The following is a 23343-nucleotide window of genomic DNA, read 5'->3' as shown; positions in this document are numbered from 1 at the left end:
CGATGCCAATGATGGGGTGCCCCTGGAGGCCTCTGACAGAGACTGCTCAGTGATGACAGCAGTTTCCTCAGGAAAACTAACCTGATGTGCGGAGCAAGATGCATTGTGGGGAAGAGAGGCGAGCAGGGAGGGAGATGCGGGGGGGCCTTGGCCCTCATCGTCTCCCCATGAAATGATAATGACCGGTAGCAACAGGAACACAGGGAGGCTCGGGACTCCAGAGTCTCAACCAGGAGCTCATGACCCACCAGAGGACCTGGAGAGGCAGGCGCAGAGTGATCCGGAGCACAGACTCTGGGCCAGGCCACCTCTTTGTGTCCTGGACCTGCTGCTCACTCTCAGCTCTGTTACCCTGCACCCTGGCTTTCACATCTGTAGAATGGAAATATAATGATAACAATACACTTTTCACAGAATTATTGAGAACTGAGTTAATGCATCTCAAGTGCTTAAAACACTATTTTCAGTAAGTGCCCAAGGTGAGTGCTCACAAGCGTGAGCTGTGAGCAAAGCCCATTACTAGGCCGTGGCTCCAGGGTCCTCCCCAGGGTTCTCGGTGCGGAGGGGAAAGAGGTGTGACAGGGGCATCTCCAACCTCATGTAGTATCGTAGCCCACCTTGCCCTGGGAACTGAGGGAAACTGAAAGTAGCTTGTCCTCGTATAAAGACCAGCCGAGGATCTGCTTTTCCTCTAAGGAACATCCAAGAGAAAGAGTACGCACTGGACGGAATGGGATCACATCACAGCAAGAGGAGAGTGTTGTTCAGCATAAGGAACAACTCACTAAGGAGCAACCAAATTTAATAAGAGACTAGACAAATCAAGATGGAGAGGGAATGGTGGGACGTCCATTCCTGTCCTTAAAAGCCAGGAGAGGTGAGTTCCCGTGGCTTAAAGGAGACTCTGTACCAGCAAGAGCTTGAAGACAGCCACAGAAGATAACCCAGCTGGAAGCCAAAGAAGAAAGAACAAGGAGGATGACAAAACGGAGGCAAGAAGGAGGCTACGAGAGATGGAAACCCCATTGGCCTACAGAGACATGCACTGTATTGCAGGAAGACCTCTAATTTGACCAAACTTTCCAGCCGCCACACACAAAAAACTACAATTCCATACTCATAAAATTAAAACTCATAAATTAAAAACCACTGTTCAGGAGAATTCTAACTGTTCCTGGTACTAAAAAGTGTGGATCCTCTGAGTGTGCAAAGCAGTGGAGTGACTGGCGAGGAATGAGGCTGAAAGACTGCCAGGGGCTGGTCAGCGAAGGGCCTCAGAAGCACGAGAAGGAGCTCAAGGCTTTATCCTAGCACAGTGGGAGCCACTGAAGGTTTTATGGTGTTTTTCGTTTCCATAGTTTTTAAACTCAATTTATTTTAAATAGTTTCAAGTGGAAGTAAATTACAAACAAGTAAAGTGAAAGTATAATGGAATCCACATATACCCTGCACTTTGCTTCAAAAGTGGTCAACATTTTGGGGCTGGCCCCGTGGCATAGCAGTTAAGTGCGCTTGCTCCGCTGCTGGCGGCCCGGGTTCGGATCCTGGGCGCGCACCGACACACCGTTTGTCAGGCTATGCTGTGTCAGCATCCCACATAAAGTGGAGGAAGATGGGCACGGATGTTAGCCCAGGGCCAGTCTTCCTCAGCAAAAAGAGGAGGATTGGCATGGATAGCTCAGGGCTGATCTTCCACACACACACACACACACACACACACAAAAGAAGTTGTCAACATTTTGTCTGTCACGGAGCAGGGGAGTCACACGATGACATTTATGTTTGAGAAAGATGCCTCTAGCTGCATTGGAGAGAATGACAGGAGTGGTGCATGACTGGGTACAGGGCTATCATCAGGTTGGAGCAAACCATTCATTCATTCATTCAACAAATATTTCCTGAGTCCTACCATGTACCTGGCATTGTTCTTGTTGCTGTGGTAGATAAAGCAGATGGAGTCCCTGCCCTCCTAGAGCTCCTGCCATTGGAGGGAAAGCAGACAAACAAATGCAGTGAACGAGAACATTTCAGAGGATGATAATGAGACAGACTGATGTGATGGAGGACTTGGGAGGCAGGGGTCTAATTTAGATTGGGTGGTCAGGGAGGGTCACGCTTGTGTTCCTTGAACAGCAAGAAAGTGTGCTCATGCTAGAGCAGCATGAGGGAGAGTGTGGTAGGAGGTGAGACTGGACAGGCAAGGTGAGAAGAGGTGACAGCTTGGACTAAGGTGGTGGCAGTGGAGATGAAGAGAAGCAGATCTGAATGAGACTTAGGAAGGAGGGCCAATAGGATTTGGTGATGGATCAAATGTGGGGTGGAGAGTGGGGGGTGTCAAGGACGACTCTCTGGCCTGAATTGACGGATGATTTCTGGTTCGAATATCTAGGTGGACAAAGGTGCCCTTCACCGAGACAGGGAAGAAGGGTAATGGGAAAAGCCCAGACCCCCAGGGAGCCCCCTTGCAGCCTTTCAACGTGAGGGCCTGGCAAAGTGAAGCCACTTCCATCACAGCGCCAGTCAAGAAACCGACTATCCATGCAGCTTCTGGCTCACACAGCTACTCTGGGCAATTCCAAGTGCTCCTCACCACCACTCCAAACCTCCCAAAGTGGGCACCAACCCACCTCCACCTCCAGTCACATAGAGAGCATGGAAGGACACTTCTGAGTCCAGCTTAACTTGCTTGGGCAGTGGAGGAGATAAAGGAGATGCCACAACTACTTAACACAGCCTTGGAGGGAGGCTGGGAACACATGGTATCCACAGTGATGTTTTTATCATGACAGCAGGGGGCCTCTGAAGCCGTGCCAGTGTCTCATGCCGTTCTGGGGCATGGCTCATCTCAATGGCCACTTGACTCAGGTGGATATGAGGGCTGAGATTTAATGGCAGCAGGGTTTTGCTGGGGGGCAATATGCAGGCCTGGCTAGAGGGAAGTCTGGAATTAGAACAGTTATACTCGCATCCTGTGACTTTTGCATGGTGCGCAGATTTATTAGAAGGGACATAAAAGGTGGCCTGTGAAGATAGCTGTGGTGGGGAGGAGAAAGATGCCCCAAATGCAATCTAGACAGGGGACCACAGGGGCCAGTGCAGGTGTCTGTTTCTGGAAATGACTCCTCCACTCTCCTGTGCCAGATTTTTAGCTATTATCTGTCCTTGCTGCACCTTGCCCTAGAAGGGCATTTTTTTCATCTGTCTACTTGGGGGTGGGGGATGGCCGGGCATTCAGGGTCACTGTCTGGGAATGAATCCTAGACAGCAGGAGGCTGCTGCTCTCACTCATCCTGGCATCTGTCATCCGGCGAGGGCAGCCGCAGCCAGGCTGCAGACTGCCTAATGAAGACGGAGAGGTGGTGCTGGCTGTGCACAGGTGCCGCTTCCCCATTAACAGAGGTGACATTCCGAAACACTACTCATTACAGAGCAGACACTGGACAGGGCTGGGACACATATTGATGGCAGCGGAGCTAGCCAGCGTCTGTCTCAAATCCCACTGCTCCTGAGAGAGCAAGTGAGAGAGCCAAAAAGAAGCGTCACCAGTGTCAAACCTGCAGGTCCCTCACTTTGCAGAGAAAAATGAATTCTTGTCACTCGTCACATTTAGAGCAAAGTCATTCTCTCCAGTGCTTACAGACCCAAGGGTCCTTAGTTTCAGGCCCCTCCAAATGTTGACCAGCTCCTGAAGAGTTCCCCAGCTCTTTCCCTCCTGGGAAGGGCTGATGGTGTGGATGCCTGGGAGTGGCTGGGGCGCTGGTCCTCAAAGTCAGACCTGGATCTGGGGCCCATCAAGTCTTGCTTTAGAGATGGAATGGGCCCAAGTTGTAGTTAGGAGGTCTGGAGGTAGGCTACGGAGAAGAACTTCTGGGCTGAGGGTAATCACGGACGGGCACGGATGGACAACCAAAATCGTCGAATCTCCTTTCCAGTGGACAGCAAGAACAGGACAGATCTCCATCTTGGCTGGGATGGGATGCGCGTTTCCCTTGAGAGAGGGGAGGCCTTCCCATCACCTCTAGCGAGCCAAGAATGGCAGATCACGGCAGCACCAACAGTTTCTGCAGGTTCCGAAGCTAGGCGCAAAGCGGCAGCGGCCCACGCGCGCACAGCCCCAAGCGCACCAGCTCGGCCACCGCCCCCGCGAGCCGCTCTGCGCAAGCGCACTCGGCCTGCCGCGCCCGCCCCCAACTCCGCAGCGGGCGCCCCCGCCCCCGCTCGCTCGGTTTTAAACCCGCGGCAGACGGAACTCGACTTAAAAATAACTATTTTGACAGTTCAGATGTAAATATGTGAGCGACGCGTGGGGCTGTTTTTCCTCCACACTTCCCCTCACCCCTGGCTCCCTAACCCAGCCCCAACCCTGCTGGGGCTCAGACGACGGGAGAGCGCCATCTGCAGGATGCTCCCCAAAACATAGCAGAGGGAAGTGACTCGTCCCGGAGCGCGCAGCCCGCTGGGGGACAGAGGCAGGGAGAATCGGAAGTTCGAGGCAACCCAGCGCACCTTCACCACACCACACTGCGTTTAGGGGCAAGCCTTTCTATGCACTATTCTTGTCTATTACCTGAGAAAGAAGAAGTTATCTAGGACACAGGTGAGCGAATTTAAGAATTCCTGACATCTCCATGCCTCTCCAATTCAGTTTGACCTGTGTTTACTGAATCTCCATCCTCTACCCAGCACTGTGCTAGAGGCAGTGCAATATGGGAGATAACGCAAAATCTCTTGCCATTTGTAATTCTTTCAACTAACCCTGTCAATTAATGCCTTCGAACCCGCGCTTTGTGCCAGGCACCGAGCTAAGTAAGCGTCTCAACACAACTTGTGGGTGGGCAGTGTTATCTGTATTTACATATGGAAAACCGGGGTCTAGGGAGCTTGAATGCGTTCTCTAGGCACAGAGTGCCTAGGCTGTCACAGTGAAGAGAATTGAGATCAGAACCCAGGTCTCAAGCTCTTCCCCCCATAGCCAATTGAGAGGAAGGCAGGTGGAGGCAGAGATCCACCCACTCTACAGGAAGGGAAACCGAGGGCCAGACAAAGTCAAGTGTCCATCTGGCCACCAACAAGCATCTTGGCTGGGGCAGAGCCAGGACACAAACCCAGCAGCTTTAGGACTGCCTGCCTAAGCCTCCATCCCCAACCTTCTGGACCCAGGCAGTGCACTGGGACAAGATGGGACATCAAATGATGTCTTTTAGGTTTCCTGACAGTGTCTTTGGAAGGAGGGTAGGGAACAAGGGAGTTGGAGAGAGAGAAAGGAAGAGGAAGCGAAAAGGAGGGAAAAGGTCTGAGAGTGAAGGAGCTGAGGGATGCGTAGACTGCGTAGCCAGGCCAGGCAGAGCTCCCAGCTACCCCTTTCTTTGTTCCCTTTCCCCCACCAGCTGGTGCCCCCCCTGCCCCAGCCTGATGCCCACTGATGCTCTCCTGCTTTTCCTCGCATCCTAATGAAACCTGCTCCGGGAGGGAATCTGATATAGTCATTGATGCTGGGGGGCAAGTACCTGATAACTGCCCAATGTTTGCCTCTCTCCTGGATTACAAGCCCCCAGGGGATCAAAGCCTAAAGTAAAAGAGAGGAAGCACTAATGAAATTTCAGCCATCAGACTCCTGGAGAGGAGAGGAATTTGGGAGCAATGGGACCCACCTGTGCCAGAAGAGGCTGCAACTAGCACCTGCTTGCAAGGTCACTGCCGGCTCTGTCTGTGCATATGGCGGGGGCAGATGTCTGGAGATGCTGCAAAGAGGAGGGAGGCATCCCTGGGATCTGTGCTTTGAACATACTTTTCTTTCCATCCTTCAGGGCTTGGCTCAAATTCCACCTCCTCTGTGAAGCCTTCCCTGATCCTTCCCCACTCTCACAGTTATGCTCTCTCAGGCCCCTGAAGCCTCAAAGCACTTTTCTTGTACTCTCCCTAAGGCATCTTGCATCCTTCGAGCCTTGGCATATTGCTTTTCATTAAAGTGTGAGCTCCTCAAGGGGCAGGGCGACATCTGATTTCCCCGTGCTTCTCCTGCAGCTTCTCCCCCAGGGCTCTGCCCAGAGTCAGGACTCAGTATTGACTGAACGGATTGAGTAGACAGCAGTACACAGCACACATTCCCCTACACAAGGGGGTAAGGACTGGGGTGCTACCAGCAGAAGAGCGAGGGGCAGGCATCCCAGCTGACGCCCAGGTGTGGGGCACTTATCTGTCCCAGACCATTCAGCAGGCACTTAACCGAGTGCTTATGTGCGAGGCACCATGGTGGCTGAATCAGGAGAAGGGGTGGCCTCCTCTCTCAGGAGCAGTCAATCCACTGCTCAGTCTAAACTGGAGAGCAGCGTGTGACACATTAGCCTCCTCCCACTCCAAACCACTCCATGCCTCACAGGAGGCTGGCTTTGCGATTAGACCTGATGGCTCTAGCTCTCTGGCCCCTCTCAGGACCCCTCGCTTCAGTGATAATTTGGAATCTCTGTCCCTCCAATCAAAATGGAGTTATGATATAATAATTCTTTTTAAAAATAGTTTTATTGCTATATAATTCACATACCATATGATATATTAATTCTTGTTCTTAATACTATGCCATCTTATAGCATCTTTCTCTCCTTCTAAGTCTGAAAATTCCCATTTGTTCTGTCAACAGTCCTGAGAAGCCCAACTGAAGGTCTTGATTCTTTCCGTAAAAAATAAAAGCACCTTTAAGTCTACGTGATCCTATTGTAGTCCTAAATGACCTTCCCTGCTCCCCACCACATCTCTTTCAGCCAGCTTTATCCCACTCTTTCTCTGAGATGCCAGGAGGCAGGCCTGCCTTCCCTCAAGTTATAGATAGCATAAGGGAGGCTCACAGCTCCGGGCGCTCAGTGTGTCTCCCGAAGCCTCCGCCTGGGCCGCATCGCCTCACTGTATGTCTATGCTCCTGACTCTTCCTCCCAGTTCCCATTCTCCCTCCTCTCCCCAGCAGAGTTGGTGGAAATACATTTTTAGCTTCTGCTGCTGCAGTGTATCATAGTGCGAAATAAACACGGATGCCCCATCTACCCTGACAACATAATTCATTTACTGCAAAGGGATATAATAACGTCTGTTTATTACAGCAATTAACAGAGCAGCGTTTGCCGGCATGCTTTTCAGAGGCAACCAGAAAAGTGCTTACTCCAGGTGCATAGATTCCGGAAACCATGCAACTTGAGCCAAACTAAAACCAATTAGAGGCTTAGTAAATGGGTCCCAGCTTCCTTAGAAAAATTACCCATCCAGGAGTCAGTTGAGCTGAGGTGGAACCTCAGTGCAGAAGTCCAACACACTCTGATTGCTACTTTACTAGGTTAAGACCTAGACCTATCTCCAGGATTATGGTCTTGACGACGTGCATGAAATGCTCCCCCCACCCAACCACCCCAGCTGCTGGATTCTAATCTCGCTGACCATCAGAACGTACAGGTGGGGAACATTAGCACCACTGACTCTCAGGGGCACCTTGCCACTGGGGTGGAGGTGGAGACACAGGGAGGACCAGAGGCTTGGCCGAGGAGAAGGGACAGAGAATGAACAGCTCTAAGATATCCTTCCATTAAACCTTTACTGCCTTCAAGAATGTCATCAAAATTTAAGATCTCAAGCCCCTGGAAGGAAACACGGCTGTTTGTTGGGGAGGGAAGGAGAAGAACCCTGGAGTCTGCTTTCAAGCCTGGAGAATATATGCTAACTTGCTTTGGGTGTCAAGACTGGACAAAGATCTGAAGCCCAATTTCCCCCAGTTCTCTGCTGGAGGAGCAGAGGAAAGGGAAGTACTAGTTTAGATTCCCTAGTGATGCTAAGTGTATCTGATTGCTAATTAACCAAACGTAGCTCTTCATCCCCTTTCAAGGGGCCAGTAGTTGGCTGGTGCCACCAAAACATGCTTCAGGACCAGGTCTGCTTTTCCCAAGGACAGCAGCCCCTCAGATCATAGCTGTGTGGGAAGAACTGGTCTCCAGCGGCAGCTCTTTCTTTTTTCTCTGGAGCAGCCTCTCAAGGAGACCAAGGGGCCGGCCAGGTGGCGCAAGCGGTTAAGTGCACACTCTCCGCTGCAGCGGCCAGGGGTTCGCCGGTTCAGATCCTGGGCATGCACCGGCGCACCGCTTGGCAAGCCATGCTGTGGTGGCGTCCCATATAAAGTGGAGGAAGATGCGCATGGATGTTAGCCCAGGGCCAGTTTTCCTCAGCAAAAAAAAAAGAGGAGGATTGGCAGATGTTAGCTCAGGGCTGATCTTCCTCAAAAAAAAGAAAAAAAAAAAGTGAAACTGAGTGCCTAAGCCAGCTAGAAAACCAAAGGCTCAAAAGTGCACGGGCGGGCCGGCCCCGTGGCTTAGCGGTTGGGTGCGCGTGCTCCGCTGCTGGCGGCCCGGGTTCGGATCCCGGGCGCGCACGGCTGCACCGCTTCTCCGGCCATGCTGAGGCCGAGTCCCACATACAGCAACTAGAAGGATGTGCAGCTATGGCATGCAGCTATCTACTGGGGCTTTGGGGGAAAAAAATAAATAAATAAAATTATATTAAAAAAAAAGTGCAGGGGCAAACCGCTGTCAAACAGTTCCCTTGGTTGAGGGGGGACCCAGTGGATTCCCCTTTCCTCCATCACTTTTCTCTTCTCAGGCCTCTGGGAGAAGGCGCTGCATTGAGGGATGAAGGCAGAAGCCAGCCTGGCCTCTCTGGAACAGAGAAAGTCAGAGCTTTGAGCATCATGAACAACAGGATAAAAATAGCAGCGTTGCCATGGCAACGAAGGCTGGGAGAGTCCTGAGGATCTCGTCGGGGTCCTGCCATCTCCCCCTCCAGCCTTCCTCGGATGGAACACAGGCATGAGCTGAGGGAGGAGGAAAGGCTGCCCAAGGGAAGGGAGACAGACCAGCAGCCCGCTAGGAAACTCTTGAACTCCACAGCCTGGGGTTCCTGCTGGAGCCTGAGCTGCCCAATTCTGGGGGCTCCTGGCTTTTGGAACGTCTTCCTCTGTACAACCAGCTCCTCCAAAGATGCCCTGGATTACCCGCACACCTCCCCCTCCTAGTGGATGGTCCTGACCTCCTGGGCTCCCCTGTGAATAGCCAAGGTTCCTGTTTCTTCTTCATGGTGTGTGGTTCTGATCCCACAAGAATTTAGAGAAGGGAGCCCAGGCGGGACTGGCCACAACCACCCGATACAGTAGGCACCGACCTGAGGGTACGGCCTGGGGTGGAGGGCTCACTGGCCAGATGCCCTGCTCCTAGATTGTGTAGTGACATGACCTTGGGAAGCGGTTGGTATGGGGAGCAGAGTGACGGTGGTGATGGCTCTCTCTCGCTCTGGCTTCTGTGTCGGGGGCATGGAGCATTCATTCTTTGGGAACAGATGCTGGTTCTTGGTTCTGGTGGTGGTGTTAGCCACATCACATGCTGGACACAGCAGCCACCTTCAGGTTGGACACCAGGCTTTCTGGACCAGCCAGCAAGAAGCCCACCACACACAGCAGCCAGAGACTTCCTTCTCTGGTGAAAGCCCATCTTCATGGTTGTGAACTGAGTGTCTGTCTCCAAAAGTTCAAGCCACATCTGATACAACATGCCCTTGCGATGCATGCCTTCTTGTGAGGTAGGGAAAAAATGCGTCTTGTCCTCTTACAGAGGCTGGGAGAGAGGAAGCAAGTTGCTGAGGTCAGGAGTCAGCCATGGCAGAGCGCTGGGAAACTGGGGGCTGCTGCTCTCCATCCAAGGCCGGCCATCAGCTCATCCCACCACTAGCACACCCCAGACCACTGGGCAAAATGCACATTCAGTCTGTAGGCAGAGCAGATTGCAGCCTGAGGCACTTCCCCTCGCAGAAGGCAAGGTAATGAGGTGGAGTGGGTCAGTCAGCTTGGAGATGGGCTCACCAGCAGCTGTGCAAAGGGAAGCCGGTGGGTTACATAACTGGGGCAGGAGCTGGTCCTTGAACTCTCATTTGCAAGGAATGGTGTGTGTGTGTGTGTGTGTAAGAGAGAGCATACACAACAGTGGCACCTGTGATAGCTTGGAGACTCATTCCCCTTGGGCCTGGCTGTAGGAAGGAGGGAAGGCAGAACTGCAGGGCCTCCTGGCTCCCTGGGCAGGAGCACGGGGGGAGGATTCTAGCAGAAGCTCTGGGTGCCTGGCTTTCCCTCTCACCTCCCCACCATTTATTAGATCTCCCGTGTCACTCCCACACATTTGCTGCATGCACGGAGCACAGCAGCGGGGGCACAGGAAACCTGCCACCCTTCTGGTTCCGTGGCCCTGAGCTCCACTGAGGCTCAACTTCTCGGACCACGGAGCCCTGACTCTGAGGGGACTTAGAGGACATTAGTGCAATCCTCTCTTTATAGCTGAGGAAACTGAGTCTCACACGTAGGACATGATTAGCCTAAGGTCACACCGTCCTCAGTGTCCAAGCAGGGCTAGAACCCAGGAGACCTGGTTCCCAGCTCAGTGCTCTTTGCACCCCACTATGCTACCTTGAAAATTTCAGTTAGTTAAATTATTGCTCTTTTTTTCCCCCCCAAAAATAACAAGCTCCCTTTACATTTCTATTGACCCATATGCTACATTCAAAAAGCCCTTCCCTGGGAATGGAGAAGGAAATGACATTCTAATAAACAAGACTTCACCCTTAGACAAGAAGCCCCTCAGGGTCCCCTGGGCCAGGGTCCCAGATAGTACTCAAGTCACAAGAGCACCTTCATGTCTCATCATCCCCCACTGAAACAGCCCCCAGCACAAGAGGGGTGATGGGCCCTTTTATAGATGGGGAAACTGAGGCCTGGGGAGGCTAAGGCCTCCTACCCTTCTACAAGGAGGACTCAGTGTTATGCAGCAAGAATGAGAGGCCCAAACCCCTTCTCAGGATCGTCTACTCACGGCCCCCTGCCCCACCTCAAGGTGGAGTCTGGGAGAGAACCATGGAGTGAAGGGTATTAGAAATGGGGAGGGCAAAATTATCCAACCCAACCTCTGGGAAGGAGTGAGACTCAGGGCAAGGCAGGAAACAAGGGGGCCTGACCCCCCACCACCCCAAAGAAACAGGAGGAAGAGAAGCCTGGACTGGACGTCCGAGATCTGGGGTGCATGAGCTGTGGACTTGGGGCTGCTTCTGCCTTTTCGTGTTAAACCTCTCCCTGGGCTCACCCAGGAGCAGAGGTGGGAACAAGTCTTCAGACTGCCTTTTGGGGCGCTGAGAGGAGCAAAGTCCCCATGTTCCTGAGAAGGAAACTGAGGGACAACAGAATGTAGGATGTGTCTGGCTCAAAGCCGCTGCTGCCTCCTACTCTGGCCATTTCAGCCGCAGTGTTGGCCCCGACCTTCGCCCTGGATGAAGGGCCCATTGGCTTGGAGGCCAAGGACAGCTGTCCGCAGGCACCAGCTGGGCCTCCACTCAGAAATACCTTGACATCGGGACCTCTCCCATGTTCTCACAGCAAGGGCTCAAGATATCCAGGATCCCTTGGGAGCCAAGGGCGTTGTCTAGGGGGAAGGAGTGCTCTGAACGTGCTCACTGCCAAACCCCGGCAGCTGATATCCTGCCAAGGCCTGAGGCGTGCAGGGGAAAGCTCTCGTTTGCCACAATATCCCGCATACGTTCTCCACTCTTCTGACCTTTCCTCCAGGGAGCCCGTGTGGTCAGGACATAACACCCAATACCTCTGAGTCTCCGGGGATACAATTTCATCCTCCACCACAGCAGTGACTTCTCTAGGGCTGCGGCCTCGCAGGCCACCGCTAGGGACATGCGTGCCCTCGAGGCGGGCTCTCCGGCCTCTGTATCAAGTTACCCTTGAAAGCTTTTCTGCCCATCTCTTTGCCTCACCCAAGGCCTCTGCTGTCCAAAGGCTGAAGAACCAGGGAGTTTTTCTTCTGTCCCTTGTGACCCCACTGCCCTTTATTGCTGTTTCCTTGAGGGAAGGACTTCTGTTTATAATTCTTTGGATATAAAAGGAAATAACAGATTGTAGAAGGCTGAGGCTGGGCAGTAGGGGCAAAGGAAGGGGTTGGAGGATGGGAGAAGAGAAATCTTGAGCTGTGCTCTGCCCTCACCAAGAAGACCTGGATCCCAGCAAATCTACCAAAAGCCCAGGAAATGCCCCTGAGCATGGGGTGTGAGCCAGACAGGCAAAGGCTGCCAGGATAGAATGTACCCTTGCTTCTCCCAGGTTCTGGACAAACCGGCAGAGGAGGCCTCCTGCCCTCCCTACCTGCCCAGAGAGGCCCACATTCCAAGGAAAGTGGTACACAGCCCCTCCTTCTGTCCTGGGGCCCTGACCTCCTCTACCCAGGTCACCATCATCTGTCAGAAAGGTTATTCTGTCCCTGGATGTAGAGGGGATCTGACTTTGTTCCTGTGCGGAACCGTTCCTGTGATGAAGCAGAGGCAGACTTGCCAAAGCCACAGAAGCTGCCTAGTGTCTCTGTCGCTGGCATTGCTGTCGCATGACCCTCTAGCACCTGAAAGGTCCAGAAAAAGTGACAGAGGCTAAGTTATATCAAAGCGGGGGCAGGGAGGGAGGAAGGAAGGAAAGAAGGAATGAAATGGTTTTTCGTTTGCTTCCCACCTCCTGGAAATAAGCTGGGAGTGGGGGCAGAAACTGACCCCAAAGTTTGATGGAGGTGGGGAGATTAGGGAAAAAGTTAAGGAAAGTCCTAGAGGGCCCCTCCCCGCAGAGTTTCCCGTGAAGGCACCACATGCACCACATCTCCCCTCTATGGCTTCTGAGAAGAGAGGGAAGAGGCAGATCTGCAGGAGAGTGGCGAGGGCACGGCTCAGCCCGGGAGCGGGCTCCCTCATCTGGCGCTGGAAGACGTCCCTGAGGAGGGAGTCAGGGCCTGGGGACAGGCCCCCCACATCTGTGCTGCTGCCAGGGAGGCACGGTGGAAGTGAAGGGGTCAGAGAGGCCAGGGCTGGAGGGAAGGCCGCTTTCTGGTATGTGGGAGAGAGGGAGACAGAGCCAGCCGCCTGCCCGAGCTAAGGCGGAGGATGTCTGCCCTGCCTCAGTGTCCCCACTTTACCATCCTCCTCACAACCAGGCTGCCCCCTCAGGCCTCACTCCACCTGGCCCAGGAGGGTGCTGGGAGAGGACAGGAAAGGACTCATCTCTCCCGGGCACACTCCTGTGGGCGCTGCTCTGCAGAGGCTCCTGCCGCAGGTCCTGCGGTCCCAGGAGAGGCTCCATCGTGAGCTTGCAGGGGGCTTGTCTCACAACTCCGCCCAGCCTGCCTGAGGCCTCCCACAGGGGCAGGGCTGTAGGGAGTGTCTCTGGCAGAGCAGCCAGGTTCCTAGCCCAAGGCCGCAGGCCCTCAGGGGAGGAGTTGCCCTGAGCAGAGTCCCTGGAGAACTTGGGCAGGAAAGAAGTTTCACTCCCGGGGCCTCCCCGGGGCTTCTCGGTCTCTAGGAGGTAAACGGCAGGTCCCGGGCTTCCCCTGCTGTGGCTGGGGCCTCTCTCCAGGGAGGTCTTGGGATGGGAAGCTCATGGGCAGGCAGGAGGAGGCCGAGGCACACAGGAGGCTGATGCCCTCAGGTTAGTTAGATGGAGTCAGGCCAAGCTGAGAAGAGGAGCGGCGGATGGAGACTTCCTGCGCCAAGCCTCAGCCAGAAGTGGGCACCCTCAGGCCTAGAGCCTGCCGGGGGCTGAGGAAGGGGCCCTGGTTCTGCTCACACCGCCGTTTCCCGCTCTCTGTGAACTTCCTCCTTCTTCCTCTTCATCTTGCAGAAGCCGTGGAGGCCACAGAAGCAGGCGAAAGTGAACTGGGGCATGCCCTAGGCCGGGCTGGGGGTTGCTCACCAGAGAAAATCTGCAAGGAAGGGCAGGGGAGGAAGAGGGGCGGAGGAAGGCGGGAGAGAGAAGCAAGCTGGGGTTAAGGTTCCCAGAGTCCTCCTCAGGGCCAGCCGAGTCACCGCCACTCCCCAGGCTGCCCGGGCCCTGCTAGACCTCTCACACGAGCTGGGGGACAGGTCACGCCACCAAACAACAGCCTCTTTGAAACCTCAGTGTTTCCTGATCTGTGTGGAGCTGATGTCATTCCTCAGACTGGAGCCTGGGTGAGCCCAGGGTAGGGAAGAGAAAGCCCCGGCAGCTGCCGCCTTTGCTCCCCTCCCGCCCCCTCCACCTCACCTCATCACCACACACCTGTGGTTGGAGAACAGGAAGCAAGCAGCTGGAAATAAGCTCTGGCTTGTGCAACCTTACACCGGTTGGAGGTGGGAGTTTCCATTCCTCCTTTAGGTCACACAGTCTGAGGATCCAAGGCAGGGGCTTGGTGGCCCTTGAAGAAAGTCCCTCATCCCACACTGCCTCCATCTTGACACCTGGAACCAAGTGGCAGGTCCCTCCTTCCCTGGCAGTCCCATTTGTCTGACACCCTTAGGGAAATCTACGGGAATGCAGGCACTTTGACTGCCAGGGCAGCACAGATCCCCCTCTTCCTGGTGCAGAGAACAGACAGCGGAGTCCTTTCAGCCAACAGGCTGTTTTATTGAGCACCTGTGCTGGGCAAAGGGCTAGGGAGGTAAGTACATCAGCGTAAAGATAGAGTTTCTTCCCCGGAACAAAAGCAAGTCTGAGGGAGAGGCTGAGGCTGGATCTGCCCCAGCTGGGCCCATTGTCCCCCACCTCTGGCTGACAAGGCCCTCGGCACAGGAGGCAGGGGTCCCTCTGGTTTCGGTGGCAGTCTGGCTGGGGGCAGGAGGGGGCTTCAGATCAGCTCTCAGTCTGAGCGAGTATCCCTTTGTCCAAACACTCATGTGGGCCTCCCCAGCCTCAGCCACCTGCAGATTTCTCCAGCTCACTTCCCTGCCCTTCTTCGGCCGGGCCTGCCCTGACAGGAGCGGAAGTGCACTCCAGTCACGTCCAGCAGAGCAGCTGGGCAGAGGAGGGCACCCTGCCTGACGGCCAGGCCTGCACCCTGCGCCTGGCTTGAATTGCTTCTCTCTCTAGAAGAAAACTGGAGGCAGCCCAAGCGCCGCGGGGAAGGAGGCAGGGGGCTGTGGAGGAGGGGTTGGGAATGAAGGAAGCGGGAGGTGTGTCTCTGCCCCAGCCCCTCCTGCAACAGAGACTGCATCAGATGTCCCAGGCCCCAAGCGCTAAGCACATCTGCAAAGAGGTTCCACCGTCTTTGAGGACCCTGGCGAGGCCCAGGTGGTGGCTCTGGACAGTTCAAAAGGTCTAGCCGACCTTGCTGCTTTGGACCAACTTCCTTTGTGTTTCTCCGGGCAGAGTAGAGGGCCCAGAAGGCAGGCCCTCAACAAGCAGTGCCCACTGCGCACCCGGGTCCTGTCAGGATTCTCCCCTCCCTCACCCTCTGTGTCCTGGTAATGCAGCTGATGACTGTAATTAATAGGTGCAATGCATTTCCAGCGGCCAGCTGGGTGGGCAGGAGGCCCAGCTTGAGTCAGCATGGGTAGGTAGACCGGTTATTTAATCACCCGCTTTCCAGCACCATCCACACACCCACTCTCCTGGAGTATATAGAGAACAGAGAGCAATCTCCAGGATATATATAGACAGAGCCGAGACACAACTACTATATTTCTAGATCTATCTACTGCAGCTATCTCTGGATCCCTCCCATGACAAACCTCGAGAGAGACAGGGATTTAAACTGGGCTTAGGTGGCCTGGGTTCTATTCTTGGCTCTGATGCTGGTGTGCTGTGTCACCCTGGGCAGGTGGCTGTACCTCTCTGGGCCTTCATTTCCTCATTTGAGTATACAGGAGATTAATCAAGCTTTAACACTTAGACCCCAAATCTAAGAGGTTGGAAAGGCAGTCAGAATCCTAGCCTGATCAGAAAGAAGGGAGGGAGACCAGGTGGGTTTCCTCGTAATGAGTAATTGTAATACATACACTTTCTTTGCTAGTGGGATGTATGTCAAGGGTGCTATCAACAAAGCATTCCCATGATTACAAGAAAATGTCCGCGGAGAAGTTGGCAGGTACCACAAAGCTCATCTGGGGAAAGAACTCAAAACTAAAACAAGCCAGGTAAGGAGCTCTGACCATCACTCCCCCCTCCCTCCCCAACCCCAGGTGTAGGGGCAGCTCAGGGTCCCTGGCCCTAGGGTGCACAATCCTCTTCCCTGTCTATCCGACTTCCCCTCCAATGCTGGCTCTTTCTTAAAAACACCAAAATGTACCTCCTGAAGTGACCATTCTTCCCCGGGATCCTTTGGGAAAGATGAGAAAATCCTGACTATTTTGCTCACTGTAGGGAAGTCTGGGGGTGGGGGTAGGGGTAGGAGGAACCAGGACCTACACATCAAAGGAAAGGAGGGTTGAATTAAGCCACTCAAGAGCCGGGCTGGGGGCTGCAACCTGGCTCTCAGAGGCATCCAAAAGCTGGCTGCCTCACTGGGATCCCGCGGTCCTTGTTTCCAAGGGCAGAGAGTATAAGGAGAGCCTGGTTATTCTGCTCAGACCTTTGATCCAAAATGCCCTGGTTGTCTCTCTGCTTCTCCACCAGGGCCTGACGAGGTCTTAACTGCCAGGTGCAAGACTCCAAGCCCTGGTCACACAGGTCTCTGGGCCAGCCCCTGAAGTGGGGAGACATGGAGTAGAGAACCCCTTCCCGTTTCAGTGTCCCTCCTGCTAGAGGCCCACTCCCGGTCCCCAGAATCCCTCTGCCCCACCAGCAGGTACCCGGGGAGCCCCTCTGCAGGGCTGTGGTCTCTGCTCCTCTCTGCTTTGCCCCCTGCCTCTGTCCCTTCACATTTGGCAGAGTGCTCCAGCACCAGCTGGAGGGCTCCCTGGAGAAGTCAGGTCCTGCTGAACCTCCTCTTGCTGTGTCTACTTGAGAGGAAAGGGGTCCGAATGTTTGAAATGGACAGAGTCCAGGAGTCTCAATGAAGCAAGGGGACCAGCGCCTGGTGCACTCCCACCCATCTGTGTTCGTGATGGAAACTTCCCCTCCTACCCTGCAGCTTTCCCCTCCAACCTCAATTTTCATGCCCGTAGCCCAGGAGGGACCAAAGGAATGGAAAAACAGCCCCCAGAAACCCAGAATAGGAAGGAAAGGGAGCTGGATGCTGGACAAACCCCTGCTGTCCCACAGTTGGCAGCATCTGACTGCAAGCTGTTGGCCCTGGTTTCTTCCCCATCCTCCTCTCTGGCCTTTTCACAGCTCAGGTCCCAGATGTCCTGGGGTCTGGGGGCATAGCCCATCCTCTACGCAGCCAGCTTTGTAGGATCAAAGAGCTGCCAACCCACAGAGCATCATCCTAAATCAAGGAGTGTACCCAGCCTCCCTGCTGACCCCTTCCCTTGGCCCTCACCCCCACATCTCCTCTCTATGCCAGACACCTTCCCAGGGTCCTCCAACCCTAGCACCTCCAGCAAAAATGGGGCAGTGGGTCAGAGACCGCTTGAACACATGGAAGAACCGAGAGGAAGAAGGGACTCAGAGCAGGCTGGAGACTAAGAGGAGAAAGCCAGGGCTCCAGGCTCGCAGACCACAAACTCCTAGGTGTCTCAAATTTTGGCAATGTCCTCCATCAAAGTGGGCGGCAGTGGGGGTTGGAAGGGGAGAAAGATGTATTTACAAGTGTTGGGACATGCCAGGAATTCTCTGACAAACAAGAAAGGGATATTGTCCCTCCCGCCCCCATCCCCTCACCTCCCAAAGCAGAAGCAGAGTAGCTTCCAGCAAGGCACCCCCACCTTCACTCTGCCCCACCCCCATCCCAGGTAAAGGGCAAAAGAGAAGTGACCCAGCGAGGAGGGTGCCCTCACACCTCTGAAACAATGCTGAGCCCCCGACCCGCCCCAGCTCCCCTTAGCACCGCGCGTCAGTAATTAAAATATGAATTCACCTTCCCTCCCAGAGCCATTCATCACTGCGAAGGGAAGCAGCTGCGGCTTAGGAGACCGGATTTGGGGGATTAGCTTGGGCAGTGGAGCAGACACACAGGAGAAAGAATTAGAAAGAAAGGGGGTGAACTGGGTTTTCTCTCCCCACCTCGTCCCTCTCCCTCTCTCTCCTGCTGCCACCGAGCCTCACACCCATCCCTCCCCGCAAAGCCTGGCCTCTGGAGGTTTCTGGGAACTGTAGTCTCGGAGACTGTGTTGATAAACAGGCAGGCCAGGGGTGGGTGGTGGCACAAACTACAGATCCCAGGACTTCTTCCCAGAGTTGGTAGTGGCAGCAAAGCTGGGCACAGGCCTCCAGTCTGGGAGAACCCCGCGTTCTCCTTGGAGATTAACTCCTTCTTGGCCTGCTTGAGACGGAGTTCCAGCCTCTGGCTTACGGAGAGCCCTGGAATCTGGAACTAAGGCCCTCTCTGCCTTTGATGGCTTGCCCAGGCCAGCCCCCCTTGTTTCTTGCTTGCCCACTTGTGGAGAAAGAGGGGAAGCTCCCCCCACCTTTCAAGACTGCAAGGGCAGCCATGCATTTACCAGTGCTTCTGAGGGACTTGGGGGCCCTGGGAGCTGGTGGGGTCAGAACACTAACAGTCTTGAAATGTCTTTATGCCCTGGCTCCAGGGTCTTCCAGGCCTGCTTGGCAGAGGCTGGCCCACCCTAAGAGTCATCAGGAGCATGACAAGGGTTGTCAGCTTGACATGCAGCAGCAGCTAGGAACCTGGTGGTCCAGACTGTCAGTGCCAGAAGGGCCCCCAGATGTCAAACTTCAGTGCCATCCCCTTCTAAAGATGGGGCAGAGATTTTTTTGATAGTCTTTGCATTTAGAAAGGAGCAAGGTTTTAGCAGTCAAACTCCATTTCCACTAAAAATGGGACAAATACAACCAGAGAGATTCACCTGAATCTCAGCGGTTGTTAAACACGGGCCCACTCTCCCAAGGGAGGCCTTATGCTGGGTATCTCTGAGGACTGTGAAAAAGACAGACTGCACAGACTATTTTAGGTTTCAGCTGTCTGCAGGCAGGGGACAGGATAGACACAGCCCTCTGATCTGTGAATCCTCCGGTAAAAGAGTGCATGAGGCCAGCTCGCCTATTCAATTCAGTTCAATAATTACGTGAAATATATAATTGCCCATCTCCTCTGGCCTGCCCCACTGGCAGGGGCCAAGAGACAAAAGATAGAAAGGAGCTGCAACTTTGTAACCCTAGAAGCACCCCAGGCCCAGGCCCAGCAAGGTGGGACTGTCTCAGGCAAGCTGTGGGCTTGCTCTGCATCCCTGCTTGTGGCAGCTTACTGCAACTTACCCCATCCTACTTTTCTCCAAGTTCACAATTCATTCGACCAACACTCAGCAACCCCTACTGAGAGCCTTGCCTTGCTGGAGCTTTACTGAGGCATAATCTCTGGACGGTCAGCTGTTCCCTTCCTCCCAGGCCTAGCCCAGTGTGGGACCTTCCCAGCCTACTGTGCATGCAACAGGATTCCTGGGAGAGACCCGGTTGCGGGGGCAGGAAGGGGGCACTGCTCCAACCTGGCTTTCCAATTAGGAGAGGAGGAGCTAAGAGAAGCAAATTAGGTGACTGGATCTCCTCAGGGCGGAGTAGGGAAGAGGATAGGCTCATTCTGAGCTGGGGGCAGCCAGACAAGGAGGGAGGTGGGGGAAGGTGCTAGCTACCTCTGATCTCAGGGCGAGAGAACCGGGAGGACAGGTGAGAAACCCTGACGAACCCTCATCCCTGTTCCTTGCACCATCCAAGCTGGGGCGAGAGGGGAAGTGGCTTGGATCAACCCCAACAAAAACCCAGCTGGCTTGGGCTTTCTCTTTGCTTCTTCTATTGTTTTGATTTTTTACCCCTCTGCTCCTGCTGGAAAAGGAAAACCAGTGATGGACAAAGGGTGATTAGAGTTGGGCCACGGGGCCAAGTGTGGATGTGCATCCAACAGAGACAGAGACCTTCCCCTCGTGTAAGAACAGCACTTTCAGTTTTCAGAGTACTTTTCCATGCACTGGCTTGTTGGCTCTCCCAACATCCAGCATGATGTTAAGGGCACAGGTTCAAATCCCAGCTCTGCCCCTTACTAGCCATAAGAACTTGGGCCGTTTCTTAGCTCCCTAGTGCCTCAGATTTCCCAGAAGTAAAATGGGATAATAATAGTACCTTTTTCATAGGGTGCTTTCCACGATGAAATGAGTTAGTACAGGGAAGATGGATAGAGCAGGCCTAGTCCGTAGCAGGTACTAGGTAAATATTGGCCAGGGAAATTAAGGGCTCTGAGACATTATAAGTAACTTGCCTTCTGATTCTCAACACCAAATATAGTAATCTCTGATTGTTCAATGGTCTGTCTTAGACAGACTGGGGCTGGAAAGGGAGGGGAGGCGAGGTGCTTCCTCTGGCGCTCCAGCCAGACTGCCTGCCTTATTTCCATCTGTTGGAGTCTTCTAGGATAGCTGGGAGGGAGTGAGGCAGATTTAGATGGGGCGGGGCGGGGGGGTGGTGCCGGTGAGAGTAGATATATGCATGGGGAGCCAGGCAAGATGAATGACACGCAGGAGAGAATAGGGAGATCAGGTCATTCACAGACACAGAAGAAGGGGGGCAAATCCTGGACAGGTAGCAGACCAGGAGCTAGGGGCCTTGGGCTCCAAATTGCAGCCCGTGGTGGGTGGCTGCCTTCCTAGCCTTACTCTGTGGAACCTCCTCTCCCCAAGTGGCCAGACTGAGCTCTCCCATTTCAGCCACTGAGAAGTCCCGAGGTCTCTCTCACACAGAAAAAGGCTGAGGATTCCGAGCTGACCACAGAGTGAGGCTGAGAAGCAGATGCTGTCCTGGAGGCACTGAGCAAAGGCCTGAGTGCTGCGTGGCCCAGTGCCCCTGACTCCAGCCCCCAAATTTCTGAGCACGAGCCAGGCTTCAGTAACTCTGCAAGGGGAAGGAACCGACTCAGAGACCTCAGCATCCCCTGAATGTCTCTTTCCATCTTCAGAGGGACTCTCCCTCTGGACTCACCAGACCAGCCTCTTCATTTCGGAGTGAGGGACCAGGTCGAGAGAGGGGAAGTGACTTGGCCAAGGTCACACAGCTTAGCCCCCCAGACCCCAGGTGACCAGATCCCCTGCATGACCCGACCCCAAGTGGAACCTCTTTCTGGTGCCCCTTTGTGGCTGGCTCCCAGTCTGGTCCTGTGGGGAGGCGCAGGTGCTGCGGGAGAAGGAGCACGCCCTCACTGTAGCCCATGGCTTTTAGCCCTACATGAGTTTAGAACAGCAATCACATAGGAATGAAAAGCCATAGGCCACAGCAGAGCTGAGGGGGTCCAGCGGCGGGAATCTCAAAAGGACACAGGGAGCTGGGGGTACCTGGGGAGCCCTCACTCCCCTTCCCACTCACCCACCCTGCCTCCTTCAAGGTACTGGGCCTCCCAGGTTACATTCTCTCACTACCCCCCACCACCTGCCCTGGCCCTAGCAGCATTAAAGCCATCCCAGTAATGAGTTTCCAGTTCTTGCCCTACAAAGGCCCCACACAATAGGCCTCACTCCGGGGTATGAGGAGGGGTGGCTTCCTGGCCATAAAGGACCTCCTCAAATTCCCTTAATTAGCCTCCAGCCCCCTGCCCAGGTTCCTTAACTACCCTCTCCTCTAGAGAATAAGGCTGATCTTTTCAATGCTACCACTGCCAGTGCCCAGGACTGGCCCCACTTCAGGCTCTCTCCTTACAAAGCTTAACCCTTTCTAATCCAGCCACAGGAAGCAGAAGGCAAAGGAGGGTCTGGGTAAAGGAGAGCAGAGACAAGAGCCTGCCTTTCCTTTAGGGGGTGAACAAGTTTCTTGAACACAGATTGGGGGCTGGCCCACACTTCCTAGACTAGTCCGTGTGGCTACCAACTGTACCCATGGCGTAGTTTAGAGGGGAGTGGGATCTCTGTCTTCAGACCTAGGTGGAAGCAGGGAAGGGCCTGAGCTTGAAACCCCCACCAGCTGAGGGCAGCCAGCTTTGGCGCCATCCCTGGGCCGATGCTGTGGGAGGGGTGCTTGGTGCTCCATCCCTCTCGCTGGCAAAGGCATCTCCAGGCCCAGGGCAAAGAGCTGAGTTGAGGGTAACCAAGGTCTCAGGACCCTGGAAAAGATGTGTTCTAAACACAAGGACTGTCTCCTCGCGCCCTCTCCCGTGGTAGGTCAGTTGTGGGCATGCATTGGCCTGGGAGGAGAGGAGTTCAGGGAAGACCTAGGGGATTCAGACTCCCAAGCCTGGCCTTGATCCCTCTCAGGGACCCCCAACAGGGTGGTAAAAAGCCTTAGGTCCAGATCAGGCCCTGTCTCTGCCAGAGAGCAGCTGCAGCCCCCACCTTGGTTCTCTGTGCAGCCACAGGGGCACTGGCTCTCTGCAGGACCCTGGCTGGAGGGAACTCCTTTAAGTGGGCTTCCCACACTCCCCAACAACAGCACACACGCGCACACACACACACACACCAGTCTTACCCAACTTTAATGGCCAAACTGAACATCCTCCAACTTCCCACCTGAACTCTGGATCACGGGCCCCAGCCCCAGAATCTTCTGCTTCTCCTTCCCTTCCTCTCCGATGGGCCCCCAAATCCCAGACTCAGGACCCACAAAAAGCCGTGGGCTCCAAGCAGAATGCCCTCGGCCCCTCCCAGAGACACTGGGGCAGGGGCTGGGGTCCAAGGGCCTGCTCACCTGGTCGGCCCAGGGAAGCCCCCTCTCCCTCGACATCTCCCTCGCAGGCTCCCTCACAGTTCCCGCAGAGCCACTTCCTGCCTTCCAGGCAGCCACTCACTCCTCCACTTAGCCCTAGAAGCTCCACGCCCAGCGAGGGCAGGCCTCCTCCCTCTTCCCGCCCACCAGCCCAGGCTGAGCTGTGCCCAGCTTAACTTGACTCACTGGGGCAGGCCTGCCGCCCCTCCCCCAGCCGGGTGGCGGTGGGGGCCACCGGGCGGTGGAGAGGTCAGGTATTCCTTCAACCCTGACTTGGGCCTGGGTAACAAAGGTCTCATTGAGCCTCTGGCTGTCTGGTCGGTGAAGCACAAACCCCTTGTATCTACTCGCTTTTGATCTCACTCCCTCTGAACCAGCCATGTATTACTCATGTCCCCCTGCCGGGCTATTGGTGTGGAGGGGCTGTTTCGTCCCCTCTCTCCCTCCTCATCTCCTTTCTCTCCTTCCTTCCCCTGCTGCTCCCCTCCGGCTTTTTTATGGTTTAATTTTTGGCAGAAGACCTGAGGCGGCTCCCTGGAGGCCCCCTCTCCTGCCTGAAGGCTCCTCCCCATCTCTGAAGCCCTGGTCCCTCCTCATCCAGAACCCCACTCTGCGTCCCTCCATATCTTCCGCTCCCGCACTTGTCTGTCCTTCTATTTCGAAGATCCCCAGACCAGCTCAGCTCTGGCCCCTCCACCCACCTCTACCTGGTCCTTCCCTCTGATTCCTGGCCACAGGAAGTCACTAGTTGA

At 54.7% G+C, this 23343-nt stretch overlaps 1 protein-coding gene across 1 annotated transcript; it reads right to left on the bottom strand.

The window, feature by feature from the left end:
• Positions 1–6958: 6958 nt before the first annotated feature.
• On the bottom strand, positions 6959–23018 carry BLACAT1 (BLACAT1 overlapping LEMD1 locus). The gene is made up of 2 exons (XM_058540229.1): positions 22574–23018; positions 6959–13808 (listed from the first exon to the last, which is right to left on the bottom strand). Exon 2 carries the CDS (start codon positions 13768–13770, stop codon positions 13669–13671), a length of 102 nt encoding a protein of 33 aa, XP_058396212.1. The 5' UTR covers positions 13771–13808; positions 22574–23018; the 3' UTR covers positions 6959–13668.
• Between the last annotated feature and the right edge of the window lie 325 nt (positions 23019–23343).

Source organism: Diceros bicornis, chromosome 4 (assembly GCF_020826845.1).
Source record: "Diceros bicornis minor isolate mBicDic1 chromosome 4, mDicBic1.mat.cur, whole genome shotgun sequence".
Lineage (NCBI taxonomy): Eukaryota > Metazoa > Chordata > Mammalia > Perissodactyla > Rhinocerotidae > Diceros > Diceros bicornis.
Note: the sequence above shows the minus strand (reverse complement) of the source record. Positions and strands in the feature narration are given on the sequence as shown.